The sequence below is a fragment of the Arctopsyche grandis genome, chromosome 10 (genome assembly GCF_051622035.1).
Source record: "Arctopsyche grandis isolate Sample6627 chromosome 10, ASM5162203v2, whole genome shotgun sequence".
Taxonomy (NCBI): Eukaryota; Metazoa; Arthropoda; class Insecta; order Trichoptera; family Hydropsychidae; genus Arctopsyche; species Arctopsyche grandis.
The window spans coordinates 8,839,621-8,857,350 of record NC_135364.1 but is presented as its reverse complement, the minus strand read 5'-3'; the positions used below and the strand labels follow the sequence as shown (position 1 = coordinate 8,857,350).

The following is a 17,730-nucleotide window of genomic DNA, read 5'->3' as shown; positions in this document are numbered from 1 at the left end:
AATTCTTCATTATAAATTTTAAATGTTATTTAAAATTTATTTATGTACAGTTTTTGGGAAGCAAGCTGTGTTTATACTTGCAGGGCTGAGCTATGTTGTAATCGTGACCTTTCACTAATTTATTTGCGTGGTAATTAGAATTTCTGTCATGTAATCTTCTGTTAAATTTATTAGTGGTTTATATATAATACATATAAGTGATAGATTAAGCACGAAAAAGCACTATATCGCTTACATAATAGTAAGCGGTAAAACTTGTTATAGTATCATGTATGTAAGAGTTATATAATCAGATGAAATTTATTCTAGTCTCTATCGGAATGTCCCCCTAAGGGTTATTTTTAATAATGTTCATATGTGATTTACGGATTATAGGCATATGAAAAGTTCTAAGAGTGGGTCATATTAGAACTCCCATAGGTACGAAAGGATTAATGGTAATGACGATCGTTCATGCTATCAAAATCAAAGGACAAAATTTATTTTTAGATAGATAAAAGGAGATATTATAAAAATATATAACAAACTGATCGTATTGATAATCTATTATATTCGATATTCTAGTAAGATGTTTTATTCAATTATGTCTAATATTAAGGAATTTATTTGTAATTTTATTTAAAATTATTAAAAATTACTAAGAGAAAAATAGTTTGATATCAAACTATGTAGCTTAACATAGTTAATATATTAATGAAATGAAATCAATAATTTCCTCACTAATCCACGAAACCAAAATAGAAAGTATGTGAAATTCATATGCACGATATCGTATAGTATATTTCTATAATATTATTCCATTTGCATAAAACCATAAGGAGTATAAAGATTTATCGATTAAATCAAAGATAATATTCCGTTTTGGTACGTGCTACAAGTTAATACGAAATTAATTTCCTATTTTAAAAATATTTCATGCATAATACAAAAATTGTATACGTATTTTTCCCATTCTACTTAAGCAGAATCATGAGTGTTCTTATGCAAAGCAGCAGAATAAAGAAGAGGGAAGTTAAGATGTATACACTAGTACTTTTCCTCTGCAGTATTTCCGGGTGGGTATTAAAGATCGTGGCAGAATAAGAAAAGCCGATGTAATTTATGGTAATGTAGACTTGATCAATAATTCCTCGAGACCAGTAATACTTCATGTAAAAGCTTACCTCTTGTGTATTTCGTTTTTACAATAAAACGGGAAAAAAATGTAAGCAATGGGTATAAATTTTACCTTGCGGTCTCGAGTATCATACAATTTTTACGTTATTCCATAAGAGCAACCCAATACACGTGTTGTTAGCTCACCGTTCGTCTACTTTTTTCACATTTCTAAGTCAGTGATTTATTTGCGTTTTAGATATACATACATATAATATAAGCACAATACGACTGAAATTCGGGGAAGGAAACGACTGAAATTTCTCGATATTCGTATAATTTTCAAAACGCTTGTATTAAAACCTGTAATAATATAAAGCGTTGGTAAGAACGCTCGTGTGTAATGGACTGTGAACTTTATGTGTGGAAGAATTTTGTTAGATTCTCATCTCTACTTTTACTTTTGAAAATGGCGGCTATTTCCACACGGATGAAAAGACAATTTTCGTTTATTTCAAATAAATGCAAGGTATCTCCGGAGGACTTGGAATGCTTAAAACATTTCTCTCCTCATTCATTCAAATTATAATTAAATTAAACAACTTATACAATACAAAGGTTTTTATCGTAATATAAGACTGTGTTCAATAGAAAAATGATATTGAATAAGTTTTTGGGGAATTTGAGCTATAGCATTTTTTATTTACAGACAAAAGTGACGTCGAACAACTTGAGCGAAAACTTTCAGTTTCTCAAGGAAACACTCATTTTTTATTTAATATTTGGCTGAATTTAGGTTTTGTTCGTTAAATAACTGTTACTTCTAAATATAAATATTTCTTAATATAAAATAATTTTGATGAAAACAAATTGATTTGGAAAATCAAGGAAAAATATGGCAATATATGAATAGTAAAATTCTTCTCTGACAAAACGGGACAAATCAAACAACTTTACGAAAATGACGGGACGAACGCAAAGCACGTATAAAACGGGACTGTCCTGGCCAAAACGTGACATATGGACACCCTAATTATATGTAAATGAATTTCGTAGTTTACTTATGTACACATTTTTAAGTCGACACCGGATGTGTTTCAAATTTTATCATAAAATTAATTTCATTTAGCGAGAAAGACACGTAGACATTTTCCAAACCTTCGCAACCGAATAAAATGCAGCGGTTCCATTTTAATATTGGAAATTCCTGCATTATTGGGTCAAATGGAAAATTAATTCCACAGACATATTTCCCCTACATTTTTCACTTCACAGCATACTACTCCGTGAATAAAATGACATCGCACTATAGATTTCCCTTTTTTGTAGTACAATGCATCGACGGAATTCTTCGATGAAACATACCCAAAATTATAGAACATAGACAAAAGCATTACCCGCTTCAATCGACGATTCATTCTACCCATTTGAACTGTATTCCCATAATGCATGGACCCCCTACACACATAGCCCCGGCCAAAAACCCCCTGGACATTAACCCCCCGTAAAAATAATCCCCGCCATGGATAACAATTGTTTAAAAATAGTAATAAATAATTAATAATTAATAATAAAGTAAAGTTATAAATAAGAATAAATGAAATATGGTAGAGGATATTGAATTTCAATTTATATACAATATTTAATTACAATGTATTGTTTTAAATAGAATAAATATCAATTTAAAAGAATTTTAGTCACCAGTTAGCGTTTGCGTTATGTGATATTGAAAGTAAATTTAATAGACGTATATACTATTGTTAAATTATTATTATTATATTTATATCTTCTATCGGTCTCCGTGACGAGCCAGAATGTGAAATTACAGAAAACGCAAATATCAGAAGGCAAAGATCGAAAATCGAAAGATATTAATGTGCGCGCGCAGAATACGGGAGGAAAAGCCTGTTCCTCTTGTCCCTGTTGTACCCTGCTCGCGCAAATTAAGTGAGTATGTACCGTTTACCATGCACCCTTTTTTTTGATCTTTCGACTTAAGATCTTTCGATTTTAGATCTTTGCCTTCCGATATTTGTGTTTTTTGTAATTTAACATTCTGGCTAGTCACGTAGATCCATCTTCTATATATGTATGTATATAAAAATGAATGTCTGTCTGTGTGTCTCGAATAGGTTCCTAAACTACTGAACCGATTACGATGGGACTTCAGGATTTGTTGTATGCAAGTCCGGGAAGATCACTGTGAAAAAAAACGGGAATGCGTGTCATTGCAACACTATAATTTCAAATGTTTTCGCGTCGCGACCAACGTGTTCTCTGCCTGTGTTTTTCCAACGAATAGGAACGGGAACGGGAACGGGAACGGGAACGGGAACGGGAACGGGAACGGGAACGGGAACGGGAACGGGAACGGGAACGGGAACGGGAACGGAAACGGGAACGGGAACGGGAATTGCATGCGTTATTGTGGACTATCCATGATGGAATTTGTAAAATCGAGAAAAGGAAAAAAAAAGGGGTTAAAATGCAATTGATTTTGGAGTATTGTATATTTTAAAATATTATTATTGATTACTGATTTTTTATTAATAATTATTGATTATTCATAACGAATGTGATATATGTATGTATATACATATTATTAATATCTGTATTTCTGAATCGGTATTTTTCTGGCTGAAATAAATTAGCATTGATACTAACTTTTTATTAAAGATACTGTCAATTTTTATAAAATATTTTTATTATTGAAGTGGGGGGGAGGGGTTTGCACGCGGTTTTTTTGCATGGGGATAAACTTCCAGGGGGTTTTGACCGGAGGTATGTGTTCGGGGGGTATGTCTCCAGGGGGTAAGTGTCCTAGAACCATAATGCATGTATATCGAATGATTCCACACACTCTATCCAAAATGGTTCCATAGATACATATGTACATATTATACATATGTATACCAGAACGCCTAAATGTGATTCGACTATTGAATTACCGCTGTTGACATCAGATACACACGTGTAAATTAAACCAATCACCTGATTCCACCCCTCTTCGTGTCAAAGTTGAGATGTCTTCCGGCATGTGTCCACACGACCTGACCACTCGGTTGGGGAACTCTGCTGATGACACAGCGTAATTCTATAATGGACCCCTCCTTGTAGAATTTATCCGATACGGCTACACCGCGCTCGTCCACTATCTCCACCTTTGGCACTGGAACAAGTGAATATAAAAAAATCGCATTAGCCTTTTGAACTAAAAAAATTAAACTCGAAGGACTTCAATGACCCTTTTTAGATAATCCCATGTGGTCAAGCCTAGGGTTACCATTCCCTGGGCATTAGAAAAACGCTTTGTTGATTTTAGCGGCGTGCAAAAACAGCCAATCACCACTGTCGATAAAATATTATTTTTACACCAACAGCTTTTATATGTAAATCTTTCTCATTTAAAAAATTCGGATGTGACCAAGCCACGACATTATCTATGTATTTGAGGAATATACGAAGGTTACAAAACAAAATTCGATAAATAAACATACATATACGTTCACAGATACCGGCTATGAGACCATTTTCGACACAAATTAAATGTCAAGAAAATACACATTAAATATCAATAGAATAAAAATAATTTAAAAGGTCAAAATAAAATAATTAAATATTGTTGTAAAATAAAAAATATTACTTCCTGTTTACGAATTCTGACTAAAGCTCTATCAAATCTAAGTTAGTATATAAATTCATAAAATTTTTGACTTTTATTAGAGGAAATAGTCCCATTTCCGGTTTATTAAATTTTCATCACATTAATACAAGGATTATATTTGATTTTTATCGTGAAGAGCACACATGTTTAAGGTGTCGAAAAAATAGTGGAAGAAACATTGAGCAAGAGTAAAATTCCACTTTCGGTTGACGGATGCTTACGAAATTTTATATATAACTTGGTATTAAGCTTAAGCTTCTAGATATGAAATGTCAGATGAATTCACTAAAAGGTTTCTGAGAAAAACATAAAAAAAACCTCAATTCTCTAGAGTAAAAGTACTACATCCAGTCGTGGTTTAACATTTATAAGAATTTTAAAAAGGTTTTTCAGCTTTTTTCCTATTATGCTTATTAACATTAAAATAAAATATTACTTTAAATACTAATAATGTGTAAAATAGACAACCATCACTGGATCAGTAGATATTAAAGTATCCCTAAAATGTATTGTGAACATGATTCATGCACAATAAAAATTAAAATGTATACAGGTTTTTCACTCCAAATTCAATATTTTACAAATCAAATTCAACATTTTTCATTTAAAATTAAATTATGTACAAAATAAATAAAAGTGTTAAGTAATATATATTTGATGTTCTCTTATGTATTTTCAAGTTACCAAATTTCATAATAATGATTACCTACTGTGAAACATGAAAATAAATTTATTAAAAAACTATCCAATTGTTAGATTCAATTTTTGAAATGAAAAATATTGGATTCGATTTGTAAAATATCGATTTTGGAGTAAAAAACCTATAATAACATGCGCAATAGGTGAACTTTTTCCAAAAGTATGCCTTTAACTGTTGGGTCACAGGTTCAAATTAAAAGTTATGCATTTATTCATTTTATGCAAAAACATACACGTTTTATACAATATATTGATAACCCTAATTATTTATTAGCAGAATGTAACGATCATTTGCATGAAAGGATAATTATATAATCAGAATATTTAAAAGACGGACGGATATAAAAGGCTTCAAAAATAAGACATGTATAAAAAGGAAACGTGTGGCAACCCTAGCTAACACACTTTAAGCGAACATTATAGAAGATCGTTCGAATTAAGAGATGTTAATTAAACGTTGATATGTATGTTTGTGTATGTGTGTGTGTTTGCGAACGGTATTAAAAAGGGGACCATTTCAAATAAAACGAAAAAAAAATTGTACATCCATCGGATGTGAGTGGACGGATTAAATTTTCAGCTCTTTTATTTACCCTCATTAGTGTAATTTTTCGTTTGTTTTTTTCGCTATTAAATAATATGGCCCGCGCGCGCGAAAAATAATAAAAGTGAAGGTTGGTAAATGTCGGAAAAGCTGCACAAAAAGGGAAAGAAAATAATAATAAGTACTAACAGAGTAATTTGCCTTTTTTTTCCCACTGTATTCTTTTTTATTGTCCTTAGTGACACGCGATTTACTAGAGAATAATTTTCATTTGATGATCAGACAGTGACATACACACGAAGAGAAAGAAGACAGCGGCAGCTTCTCTTGAGGGTCAGACGTTAGCTGTCTTTCATTTATCTTGGAAACAATTCCTGTATTTCCAGCCTATTTTCATCTAGAGAAAGGTCGTGAAATTTCACTTTCCTCACTCATCCCCTCCTACTCAATCACAAAATATTTTATGAGCTCCCATCCACACCCATCCGATCCGCATAAAGGGTGTGTGATGACGAAATTCCTTAAATTGAATTTGAATTTCTCATTGAATATCTCAAGCATTGGAGGTAAAATCGAGGATAGGAAGATTTATAACATAATTTTTTTTATAATTTCTTTCTATAATACTCATTGTTTCAAAATATAGTGTGTAAGAACTATCACATGATTTTAAATGATTGCATAAGTTCATGTCCGCTTACTGTTAGGAAAATTTTATCGCTGTAAATGAAAATCGGACACGAACTTATGCAAATACCAATACATTTGTACCTACATATATAGCAAATAGGTTTTTGGGCTCTTTTTCCTATTATGCTGTACATTAACATTATAATAATATAATACTATGATTACTAACCAAATTAAATTAAATTATAAAATAGAAAATGATCAGTAGACCAGTAGCCATTAAAATAGATATAAGATGTATTGTGAACATAATTTCGTAACAATAAAAAGCATTTAAAAATCAAAAAAAATAAAAATTGCAAAATGTTCAACGAATTAAAACTTAAGTGTATTTTTTTCTTAACTTAATTGAATTCTATTGAAATGTGTTCTATCAATTTATTTGTTTTTTTTTAATGATAAAATTTTGAAGTTTATAATATTATTTATTTATTAATTTAAAGTTTGGACCGTTGTAGCATTACAGGAATTTCTAATGCGCCACAATGGTCGAAAATATAACAGAAAAGACAAGAAACAAAATAATAACTAAAGAAATTAGACATAACAAAAACAAAACACATATATACACAAACAACTAATAATAATAATTATTATTATTATATATCGTTTATCGTCTTGAATTCATTCTACATATGTTTATAAGGTTTTTGTATTTAGTAATATTCTTTCTCGATTATGATTTTCAAGTTATGAATTCTATAAATGCAAAAAAAAACGTTTATCCATTTTTCTGAGAAATTTTTCTTTGAAGATTGAATGACAAAGAAAGAAGCAAATATAGCCTACTTATAACTTATTATGAAAAATCAAAAAGGAGAGAACGCAGTTGATAAAATTCTTTATATCTCGTAATTATGTATACTGTACTAGTTGTTTTACCTGGCTTCGCTCAGTAACAGTAATATAAACAGCTTAAACATGGCGAATCTAATAGTAAATATTCATTTGTTTTTTAATTAAATTTATTTATTTATATTAACCAATCGAATTGTCGTCATAGAGACTATGTATTAGATATGAATATGAGTTAAAAATGATTTATGAACAAACGCATACCAATATGTGTATGTATATTAAAAAGGCTAAATATTTGAAAATAGAATAGGGTGCCGAAATAAATTTAAGAAAGAAGTGTGTTTTTAGACCAGCAATTTCGTTAATTTATGATAAAATTATACCAATTATACTTTTAAATCTTAAAAATAAACCTCTTTTGATCTTAGGATTAATGAGTAAAATATCGTACAGACGGCAAAAACCCAAAGCAATTAAAACCAGAGATAATTATTTCCAACCATTACATCTTAATTGTATGGATTTCAATGACATAAGCAAGTATAATATATATATGTATACCTATATATATATATATATATATATATATATATATATATATATATATATATATATATATATATATATATATATATATATTTTTTTTTTTATTTAAAAATATCTGAATTATAAATGCAGTAAAATCAATACTTTTTTAATTTAGCACACACGTTACGAGAGGATATAATGTGAGGAATATTTTCAATGATTTAACATCACAAATATATGTATGTACATATGTATGAGTACTATTAACATTTTCCATATGGAAAAAGTGACTATTTTTAGTGGTTTCTTGATTGCCTTCTGGAAAATGGGAATGTATTATAATTTTGGACAGTAGGCTAGATATTTGATGATGGAAATTTTTGTGTGGAACCTAATCGACAGTCATTGTCAGATTAAATTTATAAATAAATAATAGATATACATACATACATACATTTGTTATTTTATTTTTAATTAAATCGAACATGTACACACACCTTTGCAGATCGCTCCAAAACGAAAAGTGTATTAATACATATACAATACGATAAACACAGTCTATACAAGCATTTATACAATGCGAATTCATACAAACATCATCCACAGTGACGTCTATGGAGAACTTTTTACAGAAATTTATTATAGAAATTGGCGAAAAATCTCAAGACGCCGAATAGCTTGAGATTTGCAAGAGAGATTGGAAAATAGATACTAATTTACAAGGATCGTTTCAATAAAAATCAGAAAAATTGGCCAACTCTGATAGGAAACGTTCAACCTGGAGTCACAAACCAAGGTCTGGCCAGCAGCTACTAGTGGGAATTGATCCGTGACCACTCTGCTCAAATCATAATATGCTAACCATAAGTCCACGCTGCTGGTTAAAAAAATAAAATAAAAAAAATGGAAGAAGCAATACTTTCAGTAGTTGCGGGTTTTAGTAAAGTGCTATGTTTATATTATATGACAATGAAGTACCATTTGCATTCTAAAACTTGGAAATGAAAAATTTTCAAATTATAATATCAGAATAAGTCGAAAGGTATTATTTCAAAATAAATTGTGTATTTCATAATTTCAATTGTAAAATCATAATTTCAGAATAAATTGAAAGTAAATTTAGAATTCAAAGAAAATAAATTATGAACCTTCATATAATATTTAAATGGACGACTTTAATAAAATTAAAACGATAACAACCGTTTGTCGTTTGAAATTTTACAGGCATAATATTGAAATATACTTTCAAGGTTGTTAAATATAAATTTTCTATTAATCTGGTGTCACAAACCAAGGTCTGGCCACCAGCTATTAGTGGGAATATAGCCGTAAAATATAAATAAATCGCCCAAAAACGGGAACGGAAACGGGAAAAACGGGAATGAGTGGCATTGCAACTAGGGATCCCAAATATTTGAATATATTCGAATATCGAATATCGAATAGTAGGTTTAAATTATTTATTTGTATTTATAAGAAGTTCAAGATATTATTAAAATTTTAAGAGAATCATTATCTGTAACATCAAATAGAACTAAATGTGCCGTAAGTACATAGATTGAAAATAAATAAAATAAGTCCGTATAAAAAGTATTCGAATATTCGGATTTGGGATCCCTAATTGCAACGCAATAATTTCAAATGCAACGCAGGTCGCGCGTTGTTAGGGTAAAATAAACAAACAATTGAATAATTTCAAATGTGTCTGTTGTCAGCATTTTTCCGACGAATGGGAACGGGAACGGGAACAGGAACGGGAATTACATGCGTTGTTGTGGCATTGCAACGCATGCTAGTTTTTACTAACCTCTTCTTAGTTCGGAAACGATTTTGTCGTGAGACGAAGTTTGGGTTCTTATCCGATCGTTTTCAAACTGTGCCATTTTGCTCGGTTTGGTCATCAATATACGCCATTACGATGGTGAAAAATAATCGTAATAGACACGTTTGCAAATACTGCATCTTCGTTCACGGTGACGTCTATCGTCCACACTGTTCTGATCGTTTTTTTCCCTTTTCATCCCCCCCCCTCTCTCTCGCTATGGCAGATTGAGCACTTTGGCATACTCATGATCAAAGCTTACGGAGAGAATTGGCGATTTCTCAATTAGGTTTTTTTATATACATTTATTTTTTTATATTTTATTTTTATTTTTATTTTATTTTACAAATATACCAGGAAGGCTTAACAGTTAAACCCCAAATGCGCCTTCCTGGTCCACATATTTATTACATAGATACATGTAAATCTAAATAATATCTGACATCTATGGTCAGTATACATATATTACAAACATCGTATTAATACGATAAATAACTTTCATGTAACAATACGAATTTTCATATTCGATAAACAACCACAGAGACATCTATGGTGAGCAATATGGCGAAACCTAAGATATAACAATAACTAAAGGTTCGCAATAGAAAATTGGGAAGGAAACGCCAATTTTACAGGAATCGTTTGAATGAAAATCAGAAAAATTGGCAAATTCTGATAAGAAACGATCGACCTAGACAAATCAAGGTCTGGCCAACAGCGAGACCTAGCGGGGAGTCGAACTCTTAACATCAAGTACTAAATAATTCAAAATTCACCACTAGACCACGCTGCTGGTTGTCATATTAATATAATTCAGGTTCAGCTAGTTACTTTATCTATGTACGTAGTAACAATAGATGAAGTTTTGTGATCATGCGAAAATTCGAAATCGAGATTTTGACTGATTCGAACTCAGAATCGATTACTGATCACGTTTTCATGATCTAGAAAAACTGTGTGTGTCTGTGTGTTTTGGGGATTTTTTGAACACCGTTAGTCCTATCAAACCAAAACTTGGTATCGGGTACTAAAATTCTTATAGACATGACGAAAATTTTTTTCAAATTTTTAAGTTGACCGGAAATGGTACCTCCCCTTATAGGTGTCCTCTTTTTTTTAAGTTTTTGAATTCAATTATCTCCCAAGCCGCTGACTGAATCGGATTAAATTTTTTTTACATATAATATAAATAATTATGTGTATAACTTTATATTTTTTAAATATATTTTTTAATACAATTCGATATTTTTTAAATCGAAAACGCTCCTATACAATAAGTCTCAAAAGCGTTTAAGGTACATACGTAGATATTTTTCATTCGGCTATAAGCGTGTGTTTGAAAGCCTTGAAAAATATCCTTTTATCTTTCGGCCCGAGATTGAACCTATTTCGGCCAAACTCATTCGATCTACAATTCAAAGGCCAAGCTGGAGAGGAGTTGAGGAGGGAGGCTGTGGCAAAAATTGAACCGGAACACGGTTCTTAATTCGAGTCTGAGAAATTGGACAGGGAAGCAGGGAACGGGAACGGCGGGACACAGACGCGATATGAAAAACCGAGTAATATATCACGACCACGAGAAGATGTTAGCCGAATGATGTTTGAAACGCACGATGGCCGTAAATCTTGAACGCCACGCCACCGTGATAAAACGGGCGCCATCTTATTAAGGGCCTCGCCGCGTTCGACACGAGGGCCGGCCCACTGTGCCAGAGAGACGACCATTTCTCACCGCAAACTGCCAGATATTCTTTTTATTTTTTTTTTTTTTTTTCCCCTTATAGTATATCCCGGGTGAAAGAAATTTGAAATATGTCCGCCATATAAGCGGTTCGTGGCCACGCTTATTGTGCAATTCCAGATGAAGTTAAACCGTCCCTTGTCCACGCCGTTCTGGGTCTCTGCCTCTTCCCTCTCGGGGGAAATATACAAGTCGAGTTATTACATTATTGACGATGAAATGTTCTGCCAAGTGACCGTCGCAGAATCAAAATGACATTTTACATTAACCGGATTTCAAGATTAACCAACCGTACCTGGAGATCCCCCCTAGCAATGCTTTCAATTGGCGATCATTTAATTAATTAGTTGTCGACGGTATATAAAGTGCTGTGTGTTTTCCTGTTATACGGATCGTTTTCAATTTGATTGCGAACTCGGAATACAATTAGTTTCTTCCACAGTAAAATTTATAGAAAAAAAATTGTTTTTCTATTTCGTACATTATCTAGAGCTAGTGTTGTGCCCGTTGATTTCAACGGATGGTTTCGGAAAGGAATTGATACACGAATTAAAATAATGTTTTATATAAATACCAGCTGAACACGGCATGCGTTGCAATTCATGCAATTGCAATTGCAATAGGGCAAACTAAACAAATAAAAAAATATATTGTTACGTACGCCGCGGATTAAGCGAATAGAATCCCAGAGACTATGTGACCGTTCAAGGGTTATCTGTTAACGGATTAACTAAGTGCTTGCACTTACTTCCAGGATTATATCTGGACTGACAAGTGCATTTAGGCTAAACAATGACCGTTATTAGTCCTTTCTCAGAATCGATACGGGGAGACCCAATGTCGTGGGAATACATATCCGAATACGTGACTATACAACAGGTAAACAGATTAGACGTCCTGAGAGATCTACCCTTTATAAGGCGGTACGTAGGCGATATCAGGTCATTCTGGACAGAGCACTGCCAGTGCGTGTATCTCCTTAATCATCAATAAATGCTGTGAAACGACTGTTGGCCTTTTACTTGGATCCTCCACCCACCCCTACGCAACAATATTATAAAAATTACAAAAAATGTTTTTATTGCAATGCAAATGAAGGAACACAATTACTGAAGTCTTTTTTATATTGAAAATGTATCCTTCAAGAAAGCAAAGCCATCAATAATTCTAAATATGAATTTAATAATTGTGTTGTCAATTAAAAATACACATAAACCATTTAGTCTATCCTTCACCATTTATAATTGTAAATAACTTTTGACCGTCTAAAGTGTACTGAAAGATCTTTCAGCTGGTATCGACGGTTACCGGAATATTCTATCCGCTATTTTAATATTATTATAATTTTCTGTTAAATTAAATCATTTATTTAAAGGACATTCAAATGCAGGGACGATTATTTGTTATTTCACTTAAAAATCTGGAATTTGTCTCATTAATTTAAATTTATAATTTGTGATGGTGATTTTGCCGCCCTTACATATTTATTTCTCACATTTACTTGTCATAAACCAACTGGTAACGTGGTTACCAACGAATACATTCCCTTGACTACACAACGGCGCTTCAAACTTTCGCGTCGGTAAAATCGTAATTACGAATATTATATTAAGTGGTTTTTTCCCGTTTTTTTCACAGTAAGCTTCCAGGACATGCATACAACACATTCTGAAAGTTCCATCGTAATCAGTTGAGTGGTTTAATGGTCTAGGTGGAATAATTTAATATTAATGCATTTTAGTAAATTGGATCAAAACAGACCAACCAAATCATAATTTTTTATTTTAAACCAATCATATTTATTTATTTAAAGTTTGAACCATTTGATCGCATTTATTATGATTTGGTTGGTCTGTTTTGCCAATGGATCTATCAATTTGAAATTGCCACATTTAATACTGAAAATAAATAAATTCCAGATAACATAATCCATAATACGTGCCTTTATTATGCCTGTATATGTACTTAATTCGCGATAAAATAGTTAACGGTAAATTTAAAAATTTACTGGTATTTACCGATGGCGAAATTTTGCCAATTTACCGGTTTACCGGTATTGCAATCCCTAGTAAAAACACTATGCGATGTATTTTCGGGACAGTCAGGACCTTCCTGAGTGAAGCAGATGTATTATTGAGTTTGAAAATTAGTATACATATAATGGTTAATTAACTGAGTAATATATGTATGTATAATAAATAAATTGAGTATATGCATATAAATATTTTTTGTTTCCTTTATGTATTATTGTATATATATGTCGCAAATTCGATTTTATAAGTATATCGAACTTGCTGATGTTATATAATGCTACCCACTTTGTTTCTGTGATACTCTATGATTGTAAAAGCAAATTGGGGCTTACCTGTTAGAATTTCCTGGTATACCCGTATATGTATATGAATAAAAATAGCTTATTTTGGAGGAGTGAAAGGCAAAATCGGCTTACGTATATATTACCCACGATACAGCGTAATATTGCTTACGTCATATAGTCGAGTCAATATTTTAATAATATAAAATTTCCGAAAATATTCAGTTGCACATGGAAACACTTCCGTTGGTAAGGATGCACTTGCTACTATTCCCACAGTGGACAAAGAAAACCAGTATTGCTTGATACGTTACAGTGACATGTATTATATGAATACATATTGTTGGTTGCTGCTGTTTTGCATCACATACACATTACGGAACATATGTACATATATGTAAATGTGATCATATAGAATTTACTAAATATTTTTTTCGTATTGCTGTTTATGTGTAGTTGCCGGTTTGTTCTGTACTAATATGAATAAACCTATAAGCGTATATGAAACTAACGTGTACATTGAAATTGTATTATTGACCAATAATTGCAAAATAGATTGATGTATTTTTGCGAAGAGAGAAAATACACCTTACATTGTGAAAATACATTGTGATATAAAATACGTCATCGCATAATAGAAACATTGTAAATAATGTAATGAATATTATTTCCATTATGCCAGGATGTGCTCTGACGATGCACCTCTATTTTCTTTTATATATTCATCAAAGAAACTGCATCATAGTAATTACAACTTTAATTTTCTTTATAAAAATTCTTAATCAAATTGAGTATTATTTAATTATATGCTTGCAAGCATGTTAGAAATAAATTATCAGATTATTACAATTTTTCAATAATATAAACGTTCGTTGTAATATGTATTATTAGAAGTTCATTTTAACTGAGCAAAAGTGATAAATTCATTCGGAAGATGAAAGCAAATAATACAAAATAGAAAAACTACACTCATTAACTTTTCAAGTAAATTTTTAAAAAGATAAAGCTACCAGAAGCTACTAATTGATTTAGAAAACTATTTCAAACGTTAACCACTGTATTTTAAAACAAGGCATCTTAATATAAAATAAAATATTGATGCGATTCAACACGAGTGTATTTGAATTAGATGAATGATTGCTAATTTCTCACTGTTCTTGTTTTATTGTAAGACTGGTGAGACGCATTGGGGCAACCTGTCAGGTGTCACTGGTCATTAATTTGTTATTGTTATTGTTTTTCTTTGTTAAATAAATAAATATGTATGAATGTATGTACATATGTACATTAGGCCAGAGCGGAAGGTGCGAATTTTAAGATTTTCATCGATAGTCTTATTGGAATCTTTTTTTCGTATCAAGGGAACATCCTTTGCATCCAACCGATCGATTTATCTCGACAAAAGTTTTGAAAAGAGTAGGTTTTTTCATAAATATATGTATCTCTATTTTTGATAATAGTTTAGATTTTTTCGCTATTTTCATAAAAAGAAAATCAACACTTAATATTCTTCTACTGAAGTATATTTGGGTGGATTAAGTTTTGACTTATAAACGAGAATTCAAAGTCACCGTTTTGCTCGTAAGTCTCCATACAAAGTGTACTATTTTTTATTTTATTTTTATTTTTATTTTATTAATTGAAAAATCAACAGACAGGATGTACAGAGATAGGTATAAAAAAAACAAAAAGTAAATAAATAATATATGTAACATCCGAGTCCAATAATAGATTTTTACAAAAATGAAAAAGATAAATATAAGGAAAACAAATTAAAAAGTAAAGAATAAAGGCATGACAAAATATGTAGTACATTGCATAATTAAACTATAGTATTAAAATATTTGGAAAAGTTTATAAGATAGAATATAAGAAGAAATTGAAATTTACAAATATAAAAAACAAATGAAAAAGGTAAATACAAAATAAACAAATGAAAAGGAAAAGAATGAAAGCTATAATATGATTAAATAGCACATTACATAACTAAACTAAAGTATAAAAATAATGGAAATATTGGAAAAATAGAATAGAAGAAAAAATGAATCAATCGGTCAAGATTCTCTTGATGTTAGACCTGAATTGATGTAGGGAAATACCAAACAGATCAACCTCATTCAGCTCTCCGTTAAACATACGATAAACGCGCTGCAGATAAAAATATTTTTGGGAATTAGTATTGAAAGGATCAAGTGAAAAGAGTGCAACGCGTCTAAAGTATCGAACTGGGATTCTGAAATTAACCTTATTCAGTAAATCAGAACAATCAAGGAAACCATTTATGAGCTTAAAGAAGAATATAGCATCAGAATGTCGTCGCCTGACAGAAAGATTGTTAAAAGAAAGGATTTTTAAAATGTCGGAAACAGTAGAATGGGTATAGGTAGGAAAAAGGTAGCGTAAGGATTTAATAAATTTAAGTTGAACTTTCTCAATACAATTAATATGGGATAAATAAAAAGGTGACCAGATAATTGAGGCAAATTCAAGGTGAGACCTTACAAAGGAAAAATAAAGTAATTTTAGTAAATAAGGATCATTAAAGGGTTTTGTTGAGCGGAGTAGGAATCCAAGAGATTTAAATGCTTTGTTGGTAATAAAAGAAATATGTTCAGAGAAATCTAGTTTATTATTGAGTATTACACCAAGATCCTTAATAGAAGATGACGTGTTAAGGATTGAATGATTTAATTGATATTGATTAGTAATAATTGACTTATTTCTAGTGAAATTTAAAATAGAGCATTTTTCTAGATTAATAAAAAGATCATTATTTAAACAATATATAGAGAATCTATCTAGATCTTCTTGTATCTTATGACAATCGTCTATAGTGTATATAGGTTTGTAAATTTTTAAATCATCAGCGTAAAGAAGTATAAAGGAATGTACTATGCTCGCAAAGGGTGTTTGTGTGGGGGAAGCATGTTTTTTTTTTCAGAAAATCATCATTATTTTAATGTTACCGTGATTATTTTAAAAATAAAAGTCGTTGAGACCTTCCTCGAGTATATAATTTTGATCTGAACCCAAAAAATTAGGAACTTTATGAAATGTGAAGACCAAAATGACCTGTTTGGACGTTAAACATGACATTTTTGCGTTGAAATAAATGTCCATCGATGAAAATCCAATCTCCCGTCTAATGTACATACATATGTATATATGTATGTACTTACGCCAGTGACTACTCGACGATCTTTAAGAATGAATGCGACCATTTCATTCAATAATCTACATATGCAATTTCAATTATTTAAAAGCACAACTTAAAATAAAATCTCAAAATCAAACTTAATCATATTCAAAAATATTAAATAACGGTATATATTATACAAATACGTATATATTATATGTATGCATTCAGTTTGTAACCGCATCGTACTAAGATGCATTTCATAAGACAGAAATGTCACAATTTTCACCAAGTTTATCTGATTTTCCAATATCCGGAACTTCCCGTACAGTACAATTCGTTATTGTATTGTCAATTTAGTGTTCGGTTAATATAATACATATACATACATATATGTATATGTGTGTATGTACGAGTGGTTAAATAATGACGTGCTATACATTGTACATATATTGTACACCTAAGAATATGTGTCGATACAATTATGTATTATATATGGCTAGCAAAATTTTGGCTCGACGAATAAATACCTATTAATTCATACATACATGGTGAACATACGTAGCTATTACTCTGATTTGCATCCGCTTAGCAAAATTATAGGCTCGCGAAAATTCCTTTAGTGCTTTTGAAACTTATTAAGTACTCTCGATACAACCGACTCTATCTAACTTGCTAATCTAGAGCGAACTGATAATT

The 17,730-nt window shown here is 31.0% G+C and overlaps 1 protein-coding gene across 1 annotated transcript in view; it reads right to left on the bottom strand.

Annotated features, from left to right (window-relative positions):
- LOC143917677 (opioid-binding protein/cell adhesion molecule-like) overlaps nucleotides 1–17,730 on the bottom strand; it is a 54,325-nt gene that overhangs the window by 13,956 nt on the left and 22,639 nt on the right. Inside the window, exon 4 of the mRNA XM_077439259.1 lies at nucleotides 4,087–4,264. Coding sequence (XP_077295385.1) covers nucleotides 4,087–4,264 — 178 coding nt within the window. The remainder of the gene's footprint in view (nucleotides 1–4,086; nucleotides 4,265–17,730) is intronic.